Source organism: Rhipicephalus microplus, chromosome 7 (assembly GCF_043290135.1).
Source record: "Rhipicephalus microplus isolate Deutch F79 chromosome 7, USDA_Rmic, whole genome shotgun sequence".
NCBI lineage: Eukaryota > Metazoa > Arthropoda > Arachnida > Ixodida > Ixodidae > Rhipicephalus > Rhipicephalus microplus.
In genome coordinates, this window is record NC_134706.1 from 141,443,725 (window position 1) to 141,457,831 (window position 14,107).

General features: G+C 43.5%; 1 protein-coding gene across 6 annotated transcripts in view; it reads right to left on the reverse strand.

The window, feature by feature from the left end:
* The window catches only part of LOC119179034 (AP-4 complex accessory subunit Tepsin), an 86,590-nt gene that overhangs the window by 31,664 nt on the left and 40,819 nt on the right, over nucleotides 1-14,107 (reverse strand). For all 6 annotated transcript variants that reach the window (XM_075869806.1, XM_075869808.1, XM_075869805.1 and 3 more), the window contains one exon: nucleotides 7,457-7,663. In XM_075869806.1, coding sequence (XP_075725921.1) covers nucleotides 7,457-7,663 — 207 coding nt within the window. The remainder of the gene's footprint in view (nucleotides 1-7,456; nucleotides 7,664-14,107) is intronic.

Consider the following 14,107-nt stretch of genomic DNA (forward strand, 5'->3'; position numbering starts at 1 on the left):
ACTGGCACCGATTACTCAGTAATAAGTGGACCGTTTGCAGCACATCTGAGAAAAGTCAGAACTACGTGGGACGGACCACAGATTCGCATGGCAGGAGGGCATCTTGTAATGCCGATTGAACGTTGCACTGCGCGAGTGATTTTTCATGGTAATACGTACCTAGTGAACTTTAAAGTTCTGCAACAGTGCTCACGTGACGTCATCCTTGGGATGAATTTCCTGACCGAAAATGGTGCAGTGATCGACCTCAAAACAGAATCTTTTACACTTACCAGTGAACAATCCTCGTCACCGGAACGCTCCAGCTATCAAAGTGCCCCCCTTGCAATCCTTGATGATGAAGTGACAATCCCTCCTCGTGCCTCGTGCAAGCATCTTCGCATCCGTCGAAACGAAAAAAAAATCAGCCGGAGTCACGATCGTCGAAACGAATGCACAGTTGCTTTTCGATCGACAAATATGTGTCGCACGTGGTGTCGTGCATGCATCGAGGCCGAGCAGACATTCTCGTGGCGAACTTCTGTTCTGAGCAAAAGCACTTCAATAAAGGCATGACGATCGCATTCGTAGAACCGATTGACGAAGTAGGAAGCGCATGTACGCTGTCACAATCATTCGCCGACGTATCATCGCTGATAAAAGATGACCCAGCCTCTGACGTCAATCCCGCCCTTCCAGAGCACAAGCAAGAAAAGCTACGCAGCCTTCTTCTGGGTTATGCCGAATGCTTCTCAAGGACATCAAAAATCGGACACACGCCGATTCCGAAGCACTGTATAATCACCGACGAATCAGCCCGACCCATCCGCCGGAGCTCATATCGCGTTTCACCACAAGAGCACGATGCTATCAGAACACAAGTCGATGAAATGCTTCGCAAAAACAGCATTAAGCCACCGAATAGCCCGTGGGCTTCACCCGTTGTACTCGTGAAGAAAAAAGATGGTACACTGAGGTTTTGCGTCGATTACCGCTGACTCAACAGTATCACGAGAAAAGATGTGTACCCACTACCGAGAATCGATGACGCTCTTGATCGACTCTGCAATGCCAAGTACTTTTCCTCAATGGACTTGAAGAGCGGATACTGGCAGATTTAAGTCGATGAAAGAGACCGGCAAAAAACCGCATTCATTACACTGGATGGCCTATTCGAATTTCAAGTCATGCCATTTGGACTTTGTTCTGCACCCGCCACATTTCAACAGGTTATGGACACAGTTTTGGCAGTACTCAAGTGGCAAACCTACCTCGTTTATCTCGACGACATCATAGTTTTTGCAACAAACTTTAAAGAACACCTTTAAAGGCTACAGGCAGTACTCGAGGGAATCAAATTGTCGGGTCTAACGTTAAAGTCAGAGAAGTGCCGCTTCGCCTACGAAGAACTTCTGTTTTTAGGCCATGTAGTTAATCGTGATGGCGTACGCCCTGACCCCCAGAAAACAGCCGGCATTGGAAACTTTCCGCCACCAGCTGACAAGAAGGCGGTGCAGAGGTTTCTGGGACTTTGCGCCTGTTACAGGCGTTTCGTGCGGAACTTCTCACAAATCGCCGAGCCCCTTACTCGCCTCACGAAATCCAACATGAAGTATGAGTGGTAGAAGCCACAAGAAGACTCCTTCCGGGAACTTCAGCGACGGCTACAGTCACCGCCACTACTTGGTCATTTCGATGAGGACGCCGACACCGCGGTTCACACAGAGGCAAGTGGCTTAGGGCTTGGCGCTGCATTGGTCCAAACAAAGGGCGGGCAGGAACAGCTCATTGCGTTTGCCAGCCGGTCTCTTTTTAAGGCTGAATGCAACTACTCAAAAGCCGAAAAGGAGTGTCTGGCTGTCATCTGGGCAGTCACAAAGTTTCGACCGTACTTGTACGGCAGGCCATTCAATGTAGTCAACCACCACCATGCCTTGTGCTGGCTCGCTAACCTGAAGGACCCGTCCGATCGCTTAGCCCGTTGGAGCTTACGGTTACAGGAGTTTGATGTATACAAGTCGGGAAGAAAACATTCAGACGCAGACTGCCTGTCAAGAGCACCCGTTGAACCAGCTCCACCTAACGATGATGACGACGACGGTTTTCTTGGGCTAATCAGTGCTAGTGACTTCGCAGACCAACAACACACAGATCCCGACCTACGCAGCGTCATTGATTTCTTGGAGAGCCAGACCAATTCACCACCCTGGATGTACAGGCGTGTCATCTCGTCACTGTGCCTCCGCAATGGTGTACTGTGGAAGAAGAACTTTGCACCAAATAGGTCGACATACCTTTTAGTCGTGTCATACAATCTGCGGCAAGAGATTTTGCAGGCGTCTCACGACGAGCCGACCGCCGGACATCTTGGATTCGCTCGTACTTTATCAAGAATCCAGGAAAAATACTACTGGCCGTGTCTTAACGCCGACGTTGCTCACTATGTAAGAACCTGCCGCAACTGTCGACGGTGCGAGACCCCACTTGTTAGGCTGGCTGGACTACTGCAGCCAATTGACCCCCCAATGAAGCCCTTTCAGCAAATCGGTATGGACCTGCTTGGTCCGTTTCCGACGTCATCCAATGCGAACAAATGGGTAGTGGTGACTACGGACTACCTGACGCGCTACGTCGAAACGAAAGCGTTACCGTCAGGGAGTGCACTAAAGGTCGCAAGATTCTTTGTGAGGAACGTCGTTCTCCGTCATGGTGCACCTGAGGTCCTTATTACCGACAGGAAAATGGCGTTCACTGCAGAGCTCACACAACAGATATTGCGTTTCAGCCACACCTGTCATCGCCGTACGACAGCCTACCACCCCCAGACAAATGGCCTCACGGAACGTTCCAACAAGACACTTGCCAATATGCTCGCTATATACGTGGACGTCGAGCACAAGTCGTGGGACGAAGTTCTACCCTACGTTACGTTCGCGTATAATACGGCACAGCAGGAGACAACCTATGTGACGCCTTTCAAACTTGTTCACGGCCGAGACGCTACGACTACGCTGGACGCCATGCTACCACAAGTCGATGATGAGAAAATTGACGAAGATGTTGCGGGATTTCTACAACGTGTAGAGGAAGCCCGCCAGCTTGCCCGAACACTCATAAAGAAGCAGTAACATGCCGATGCCCGACACTACAATTTGCGACGCTGTGAGCAGGATTTCGCATCTGGTGATCGTGTAATGGTATGGACACCGATTTGCCGTCGCGGTCTCAGCGAGAAGCTCCTCCATCATTACTTTGGACCTTATGAGATCACACAGCGTCTGGGGCCGCTCACGGATGAAGTTGTTCCTGATGGGGTTACGCAATCTCAATGACGCCAGGCACGCCCTGAAGTCGTGCATGTCGTGCGCATGAAAAAGTTTTTCCAGCGTTAGCGGACTCATGGACTATCTTTTGTGATGTGTATGTTTTCTCCTACACCGATTGTTAAGAAAGCTCCCAGTTTCATTTGTATTCACTACGATATAGCATCGGGGCGATGCTCTTTCGTGGAGGAGCACTGCCACATGCATTTATGTTGGTGCCCACTTCGTCAACGCAGCACCGTCCTCAGCTTATCTACAGTGTGGCGTCGGTAACGCGTCATTCTGTCGCCTGCACCCTGGGCATGCTTTTGATAAGCAGTGGGACCAGGTGATAATCTGATGCGTACCGGCAAAGAGTGCATGGGTATTCCTTCCACTGACGCTGAACCGGGCAGGCCGTTTCGAGGCCACCGACAGCTTTTTCACGCAATTCTTTTATGGGCACAAGTTCGCTCAAATAAAGTTTATTTTTTTTCAAGTCGCCTCGTCTCTGTGCTTACGGGTAACGACCGCCACGTAAGTGTGACAATATTGATGGTCTTCTGCACTATGTACAATTTGCAGTGCTCAGTTCGTGCACCCAGGGCCTCCACTACTTGTGACTTAGAACGCTTGCCTTTAATACACCTTGAAGAGGTGGGGAACCAGTCGCATTAGAGGCACGGAACAATATCTAGATCCACTAGTGACGAAGATGAAGCACACGATGTGATGATGGTCACGTACAGTTGATAAAGTGTCTCATAATACCCGCAATACACTTTCATGTACATTTAATACCTTCTGCCTTAACGTGCCTGATTGGTTGACTGAGGTTGAGATCGGTTGACTGATTGAATGATTTGGTTGAGAATACACAATGGCTGTGACACTGGAAACGAAACGCATTGTTTAGGATCACCCCACCAGGCCTCCTACACCACACCATACATTTTTTTTTTTACCATGGCAACTTAAGAAAGGAAAACGAACAGGAAAATAGCATTTGCAAACAGCTGGCAATACAATTACACCTTAAAATAGTGAAAAGGTGAAAAGGTGGGCTTGTGTAAATAGCAAATTTCAGGTTTGAAGTGAATTCGAAGTGAAGAGTGATTTTTATAAAATCATTTCGAATTTGAATAGTACATATACATCATATTATAAAGAAAATGGGTGCATTTGTCATGACCTGACTGCACAATATTCTTTTTAAATTGAAAGAAAGCCTGTGCAACCTTCACTTTTATTAAAAATGGCAACAACTTTGAATAGTAGCAGGATTTTAATTTCCGGAGAATACATGTGATAACCTGTAAAATATGTCACATTCTAAAATTTACTGTACTTTGAGAATACTATAAGCCTGTATAACAACCTTTTAAACTTAAAAGGATGATGAATTGATATGAAGGTAGTATGTACAGGGGGGGGTCAAAAGTGCCATGCTCCCTTAGGAATGCATGGGATAGTGGCCTGGGAACTTTTTACTACCGCTGTACTTTTAACTTTGAAATAGAGCTTCGTGGCAAAGTAAATTTCTCCTGAATTTGTGTTTGCACAGCTTAGCTCTCTTACACAGCAGTGAAACCACCTTTACAAGAACAACTTAAATTTAAATCGAAGCAAATTCGAACACTGTAATATTTGATGAATAGTGGAAGCATTTCCATATTTGCACGACCTTATGAAAAAAAAAAGAAAAAAAAGCATAAAATGCATGTGCTCATTGAAGACAAACGTATGTTTCTAAAATAAAAAAAAGAAAAGGAAACAATGAAACAAGATGCGGTTAGTACCTGCCATAGTGGTCCACTAGTTATGGTGCTTGACTGGTGACCCAAAGGTTGTGGGATCGAATCTCGGCCACAGCACCACATTTTTAATGGAAGTCGAAATGTCTGGGACCCATGTGCTTAGATTTCAGTGGACGTTAACCTTTTACTACCGAGTGTCGTGAAGTCGCGACAATACCGAAAAACTTCGAGCAAGAAAGTCACAAAGTGCGTGCCTCATTTAGGTATCGGCTGTTAAGCACTCACGAAGAACGTAGCTTTCAGCACAAAAAAATCTAACTTGTCTCGTCTAAGGTATTCTGCACTTGAACCGATTCTTTTGAAACTCATGGCAGAGAGCGCGAAGTGCGTGCCACAGCTCTCACTTCTTTGTTCTTTCCTGCCAGTGTGACATAAACTCTATCTTCAATAGTTTTGTTTATTTGGTGTGTACAAAACAAACAGATATCACACGACATGTTACACAATTCTGAAGTACATTTTTCGTTGCAGGGTCCTGGCTTCTGTGGCATATAGAAAATTCATGACAGAAATAAAGGTATGCATTAAAGTTACAAATTATATAATTTAACTGCATAATCATTCAAAGAATAGTATTTAAAGCCTTAAAGTGAAAATAATTTTCATTTTGTTCAGCAGTTTCATAATTCAGGCATTAAAGTGTTTAAGAACCCTAGGTGCTCGAAATTTCTAAAGTCTCCACTAAAAAGATCATTCCTGATCACAGTGTGGTTCTGGAACATTGAACCCCTCTCATTTATATTAACCCTTTGATGGTCATGTATGTCATTCCAAACGGGCACAGGTCGCATATGTAGATCATTACATGTACGTTTAAAGAGTGCCTTTTTCGATCATTCCTTTTGCTTGGCATGTATTACCACACTTTGGGAATATGTGAAGTGATTTTCATGTACAATGTCTCTTCCTTACATTTCTTTATTGTCTTTTTAAAGCAGTGCCCTGGATTTCGCTTGTGCATTTGAGCACACGCACAGCACAGAGTTTTCTAAAATTAATTAGAGTGGAATCTGGCACTGCGATCGTTCTGCGACCATGCAAATGATGGGTAGTACATGGATTTGTCTAGTCTTCGTACTTGCGGGCGGCGAATTGCACTTGTGGATTCATTTATTGCTGTGTTTTGGTTTGGTTTTAAAGAAATGAATGAATCCTTTTGAACTTCGTGACCCGATTTGAAATGGTAAGCCTAAAAGAATAAAATGGTGAACCTCAACCACTGAACATTTTCTGATTTTGGTTTGTGAGAAAACAGCTCCAAGTCACACGAACGCAGACATAGTCGGAAGTACGAAGATTAGACAAATCCATGTACTACTTATCATTCCCATGCTTGCTGAAGCGCAGTGCGTTGTAGATCCCATAGACACTAGCGCCAGAGTTCTTTCTAGTGTATATTTAGGAAACTCTATGACGCATGGTGCAGCTGATTTCAGTTTCGTCCTTCGTTAAGTTATCGCTTTTCGTGCCATTGACGGCTGTCTGGTTTCTAATCTATCAAAGGGTGACCACTTGCTACTCTCTCATTTATTACTCTCTAAGACACGATTACATCTGTTTCAGTGTGACGTGAAATTACACGAACGATGCTGCCATGGTTGCTTTTCCCGTTTTGGGGACATGATAAAAACCAATCTCGTTGGAGATAATATGAAAGATTATTATAGCTCTTTCACTGATTTTGCTTTCCAGACGAACACACCAGCATTCAGTTTTCTTCTGTGTTCTAACTGACGCAGTTCACTTGCACTATGAAAGTATGCGCCAGACACTTCATGGGAAGTTGCCACCCACCGATGCTAAGGGAAGAAGAAAGAAAATTAAGAAGTGAGAAAAGATACTATGTCGGTGCGAACACTACTCGCCAACAGAAGCTGCGCAAAGAAACATGCTGCATGTGTGTTGAGTGCGGCAAATCACTCCGTGTGGAACCGTGCTTCAAATATCGAGCGCTAAAAAGTTTTTATAGTCCAAAAACATTTTTTTACTGCAAAAGTACTCTGGTGTGTTTATTTTTGTATGTCTATGAGCTGTGCTTATTACAACGCATAACTTTTATTTTAAAAAGATCGTGTAAACACTTTTTAAAAGATTTTTCTTTACATTATTTACAAATAACACATGTGTATGCAACAATACAAATGATTTTTCATCACTTATGGTCAACCAAAAAACTTTCACACCAATTGTGTTCTGAAATAGATCCATCTCAAGAATTTAATTCAACTATAAAAAAAAATATGCATTTTTGGGATGCACTTCGTGAACAAGATCAATCATCAAAAATTGAGATACAGTTAGTGATGATATACAGAGCAATATGGCTGGTAAGTATCACCTTCTGACATGCAAACTTACCTTTCTGGGATTTTGCTGCAATCGTCACTGGCTGCTGTGAAAGGCTGGCAGTTCTTCCAGCGACAGAAGCCGAGGACTGAACCGTCACGGGTCTAAACTTGGGCAGGCCTTCAGTCAGCAGGTCAGTGCCACCCTTGTCGGCCGGCTTTCCCGAGATCTTGTCCACAACCCTCGCTATACCGTCGGTCACTTGTTCTGTCAGTGTCTCTGAATGAGAGGCAGTGGACTGTTGGAATGCATCGCCGATATAGTGTCTTGCTGTGGGCACAGCTATCTAAACACAATATGTATTTCACCACAAGTTGGTGTGTACTACATCACAGAAGAATCATAGCGAATGGAAACCTACTGTTGAATGCTCTGACTAAGCAATCATAACATATGGTCCTTCATGCAATAATTGTGACATCACTTAATATGGTGAGAAATTCATGCCCCATTTATACTGCAGCATACTATACATAATAGGGATGTTGGTCTAACTTCCACAATGCTGCAAAGCCAGATGTTTAGTTTGGTTGTTTGCATACTGTTAAAAATTATGAACAATGTACCCAAGTAACCTGAATCTTTTTTACATAATTTGCAAAGCTTATTTTCCCAATAAAATGATACCACTCACTTTATCAATGTTGCTTTATTGTTCAAGGCGCTTCAATGACGTGGCTGAAGGAGCCTTCTCTGCAAGACACCCATAATTTTATGACATCTCAAAGGTAGAAGCATCATGTTCCACTTTCTAGCAAAACCTTAGAAAGCTGTCAACTGACCAGGATTTGATAAGAATAGTTGGCTTATTTTATATTTATTTAACAATACTGCAGTCTTTATCATACCCCTGTCGCACGGGCACCCGCGAAGGCCGTTTAACTCTCTCGTCTTTACGACAACGAAGATGCGGTCTGTGTCACACGGCCACCCTTACGCAAACGAAGGTAAACGGAGCATTTCGCAAAGGACGTTCAACGATCTCCCTTCGCAGCGAAACGAGGTACTTTCGTCCCCAGCAGTCTAGAGGTCTGAGAAAAATTTCGAGCAGTAAGTGGCCGCAGTGAAAGAATAATTCATTTTGGCAATATTAAAAGTTCTTTCTTTGTAGTGTTCATTCACAACGCGTGTTTCTTTACAAATATTTATGCCCGTCAGAGTTCACTTACTCTCAACACCGATGCCTCGCGAGGCGGGCCAGCCAGCACCAGTCGATCAACGTCATTACCAGCGCAATATCGTATCACTTCCTCACGTCGTCCGCTGTGTCACTCATGGCTGAAGAACACAAAATGTGCGCTCACGAGGCAAGGAAGCATAAGAACTTTCATACCGGGCAAGTACACAGGCAACAAAACAACTAAAAGCACAATGTGGTCAGCGTCACTAGCAGCACAGCTACATTAGGCAAATGCATTTTTATTTGAAATTATTTTCAATGATTTGTTAGTCGCATACCTTCTTAATAGTGCTTTTTTGTAAAAAACCACATAACCAGGACTCACAAAAAAATCAGTAGAGAAGAAATTAGAATACTTTTACGAAAATCAAACTGCGCCAGCTGAGCCCCCTCGCAGCAACTGTTAAAACCTTGTCATTACCGTTTGACACTGCCACAACTCCTTCTCCATCGAACCCCCTAGGGGAGATATACGTTGACAGTGTTCAACGGAGTTTGGTGGTGGCCGTGTGACAGGGGTATAATGCCCAGGAAGGAGGAAAAAAATGCAAACAAAATGTGGGAAGCATGTAGAGAATCAAGAACAATGTACAAAGAGGATCCATACAAAGTGAATCTGTGAACTTGAAAAGGAGCCATCTTGCTAGGAAGCGCAGCCAATATCACAAAGAACACACAGCACAAGCGCTTAACTTCAACTAAACATTTATTGCAAACTTCAGAGTTTATAAAGGGGATTAAAAGAGAAAAAGAATAAAAAAATGAATGAAAAAGGTAAAAATGGGAGACAACAAAAAGAATACGTGCCAGTCCTGTACATTACTATCCGTTATTGTCTATCACCCCATCTAAAAAACATAGTTCTTTCCGCGTGAGCGAGATAGAGGGTGCACTAACACAATCAAAATCATCTTGTGTCATTTTAGCCGCTTCTACTGTGAAACGGGTTAACAAATCTCTGTCTCGATACAGCACGCACGTGTTATCGAAATAAGGCACACAACCGCACTCCTTATAGTGGATCGCCAAGTGACCATCGGTACCCTGCTGCACTTTATTGTGGTGCTCTTTTAGTCTTTCATTGATGCATCTTTCGGTTGTTCCCACATAAACAAGACCACATGACAAGGGCACTCTGTAAACAACCGACTGTGCACACTCAACATATTTATTGCGATGCTTAATTTGGCAACCTTTCTTTTCTTTTGAAACAGGACAAGTTTGGCGACATATTCTGGACGGTTTTTCAGGAGCAGACATAACCACTCTGACGCCCACCTTATTACCAATCTTTTTAAGTTTGTGTGCCACACTGTGGATACAGGGGACAACAGCTGTATTACGCCGCTGCAGGGAAGTGTTAATACGCTGCCCATTTTGTTTCTTTAGGTCCCTATGTAGCGATTCAGCGACGCTTATAACCATTCGTTGCGGGTAGCCTGCTGCCTTCAGTCGCAAAACCTGTTGCTCAAAGCTCTTCTTCATGAGGTGAAAACATGACTTCTTCAACAAATTAAAAAGGCACGTTCGTGCAACAGACCTCTTCACTACTTTGGTATGGGCAGAAGAAAAAGGTAACAATGACTTTTTGCTCCTGGGCTCATAAAGCCAACAAACGTGGTCATCTTGAAATTGCAACGAGAGATCTAGAAACCTGAGCGTATCACCATAGGGCACTTCATGTGTAAGTTTCAGAGGCTGACAAACTGTCTTAAGTACTCCAAGTGTTAAAGCAGCAACACTTTGAAACTCTTTGGCATCACACTTCAAAAAAAACCAAATAATCATCCACAAACCTGAAGATCTCTAAAACCTTAGTTCCCGACAACCTCTCATCAATTAATTGATCTAAGTGGGCCATAAAAATATCACTAAGGACGGGTGCAATAGCCGAACCAATACAAATACCCTGTTTTTGGATATAGGTGCTCCCATTCTAATTAACGAATGTGGACGTTAAGTACAAAGCCAGTAAATCCAGAAAACCTCTCACTGACATACCACAAGTGTTCTGAAAGGTCACTGCACCATGCTCAAGTATGCACTGCTCAACAAATTCTAAAAGCATTTCATGAGGTAAAGAATAGTATAAATCTTTCACATCTATGAACAACGCCTTAACGACAGTTTTTGCATTCGATACCGAAAAATTCACAATCTGCTCAGAATTCTTCGTGTGAAATGGGTCATTAATTTGAAGGAGATTCAGGTTCTCTTGTAGAAAAAATGCCACAATTTTTTGCCAAGAACCTTGTTCCGAAATAATTACCCGGAACGGCATTCCATCTTTGTGCGTCTTGCAACTAAAAAACATGTCTAAGCCCAGTTTATCTGGTTTCATGATCTGTTTAGCCAAATCATGCAATAGAAGGCTGTTGCACAAGTTTTTTGCAGCTGTTCGAACAGATTTGAGTGACACATTTGGCTTAATATCAAATACCGACTCAATTGCCACTTGCGCTTTTTGAAAAAAAAAAAAAGAAAAAAAAGAACCATTCGGGAAAACACAGAACCCACCTTCTTTGTCAGAAGGAATGACACAAAGTCTCGATTCTTTGAGGTATGTGACCACCTTCCTTATGGGCAACACTTGACGCTTGGGCCTGAACTTTTCAAGCTCATCAACTCCCTCGGAAATACATCGATCCTTTTCACAATTCGGAGCACAACCAGAAAGTTGTCTCACAAGAGACAGGAGCTTAGGCGCTTCAAGTCTTGGTTCAACAGCGTACTTAAGACCTCGTCTTAACGTCTCTTTCACATATTCAGGAAGAACGACGTCATCCGTGGTGTGAATAATGTTGTCCTCAACAGGTTCCTTCGGTTGGTGCTTGGACCTGAGCTGCGACAGTATTGTTGGCCAAAGGCGTTCCGTTTCGCAGGTCACAAGGCCCCCCAATTCACGCCATTTTTTCTTCGATAAGGTCGTTCTTTGAGTTGGTCGTTCTTTGAGTGGTTATTTGAGTTGGTAAGCCAAATGTGTCACTCAAATCTGTTCGAACAGCTGCAAAAAACTTGTGCAACAGCCTTCTATTGCATGATTTGGCTAAACAGATCATGAAACCAGATAAACTGGGCTTAGACATGTTTTTTAGTTGCAAGACGCACAAAGATGGAATGCCGTTCCGGGTAATTATTTCGGAACAAGGCTCTTGGCAAAAAATTGTGGCATTTTTTCTACAAGAGAACCTGAATCTCCTTCAAATTAATGACCCATTTCACACTAAGAATTCTGAGCAGATTGTGAATTTTTTGTTGTCGAATGCCAAAACTGTCGTTAAGGCGTTGTCCATAGATGTGAAAGATTTGTACTATTCTTTACCTCATAAAATGCTTCTAGAATTTGTTGAGCAGTGCATACTTGAGCATGGTGCAATGACCTTTCAGAACACTTGTGGTATGTCAGTGAGAGGTTTTCTGGATTTACTGGCTTTGTACTTAACGTCCACAATCGTTAATTGGAATGGGAGCACCTACATCCAAAAACAGGGTATTTGTATTGGTTCGGCTATTGCACCCGTCCTTAGTGATATTTTTATGGCCCACTTAGATCGATTAATTGATGAGAGGCTGTCGGGAACTAAGGTTTTAAAGATCTTCAGGTTTGTGGATGATTATTTGGTTTTTTTGAAGTGTGATGCCAAAGAGTTTTAAAGTGCTGCTCTTTTGACACTTGGAGTACTTGAGACAGTTTGTCAGCCTCTGAAACTTACACATGAAGTGCCCTATGGTGATATGCTCAGGTTTCTAGATCTCTCGTTGCAATTTCAAGATGACCACGTTTGTTGGCTTTATGAGCCCAGCAGCAAAAAGTCATTGTTGCCTTTCTCTTCTGCCCATACCAAAGTAGTGAAGAGGTCTGTTGCACGAACGTGCCTTTTTAATTCGTTGAAGAAGTCATGTTTTCACCTCATGGAGAAGAGCTTTGAGCAACAGGTTTTGCGACTGAAGGCAGCAGGCTACCCGCAACGAATGGTTATAAGCGTCGCTGAATCCCTACATAGGGACCTAAAGAAACAAAATAGGCAGCGTATTGACACTTCCCTGCAGCAGCGTAAAACGTCTGTTGTCCCCTGTATCCACAGTGTGGCACACAAACTTAAAAAGATTAGTAATAAGGTGGGGGTCCGAGTGGTTATGTCTGCTCCTGAAAAACTGTCCAGAATATGTCGCCAAACTTGTCCTGTTTCAAAAGAAAAGAAAGGTTGCCAAATTAAGCATCGCAATAAATATGTTGAGTGTGCACAGTCGGTTGTTTACAGAGTGCCCTTGTCATGTGGTCTTGTTTATGTGGGAACAACCGAAAGATGCATCAATGAAAGGCCAAAAGAGCACCACAATAAAGTGCAGAAGGGTACCGATGGTCACTTGGCGATCCACTGTAAGGAGTGCGGTTGTGTGCCTCATTTCGATAACACGTGCGTGCTGTATCGAGACAGAGATTTGTTAACCCGTTTCATAGTAGAAGCGGCTGAAATGACACGCGATGATTTTGACTCTGTTAGTGCACCCTCTATCTCGCTCACGCGGAAAGAACTATGTTTTTTAGATGGGGTGATAGACAATAACGGATAGTAATGTACAGGACTGGCACGTATGCTTTTTGTTGTCTCCCATTTTTACCTTTTTCATTCATTTTTTTATTCTTTTTCTCTTTTCATCCCCTTTATAAACTCTGACGTTTGCAATAAACGTTTAGTTGAAGTTAAGCGCTTGTGTTGTGTGTTCTTTGTGATATTGGCTGCGCTTCTTAGCAAGACGGATCCTTACCAACTGGCCTGATACAATTGTTTATTGAAAAGGAGCACTGAAAAATGCCGCACAGAGATAGAGGGCATATAATGTGAAAAGTGAGAAAACTACCTAATTAATGTTCCATAGTGTCAGCGAACAAATTTCGGAACAGAAAAGACTAAATTGAGGTAGTAATAGATTCCTCTTACACCTGCTGTTATTCTTTTGATGCCTGCTTCAATAAAGCTAGCCATGCCTCGCGAGCAGATGTCAGAGAAGGTGGCCATTAAGTGAAAGGGGAGACAAAATTTAAAAATTACCTGCGATAGTCATTGGCTCTTTTTAAATGGGCCCTGCAACACTTTTTGAGAGTGGCCAGAAAATGCTGCCAATCGGTAGTCGAGGCTCCCGAGAGCACGCGTGCCACCACATACTATTATAGTGCAGTATGCGGCACGGAATGTACAACAGCTTCTCAATATCGGCTAAAAATTGCTTTCCATTTTGTCAACAAATGATGCTACAGGCTCACAAATTACTATGTTCCAGGCCAAGTATCAGCCATTGGCTGACTTGACCATGGCACACTCGGTCATTACTGGGGCTGCTACAGGAGGCCGTGAGTTGTCCACAGGTGCAAGCGCAAAGTGCTCAAGGTCATGAGGCGCACGTGCTTCTCTTCCAGCCCTTTTGTCCAGACGAGAGAAGAGAGATTGCGATCGTAGCGTGCGACAAACCTTTGTAACTCC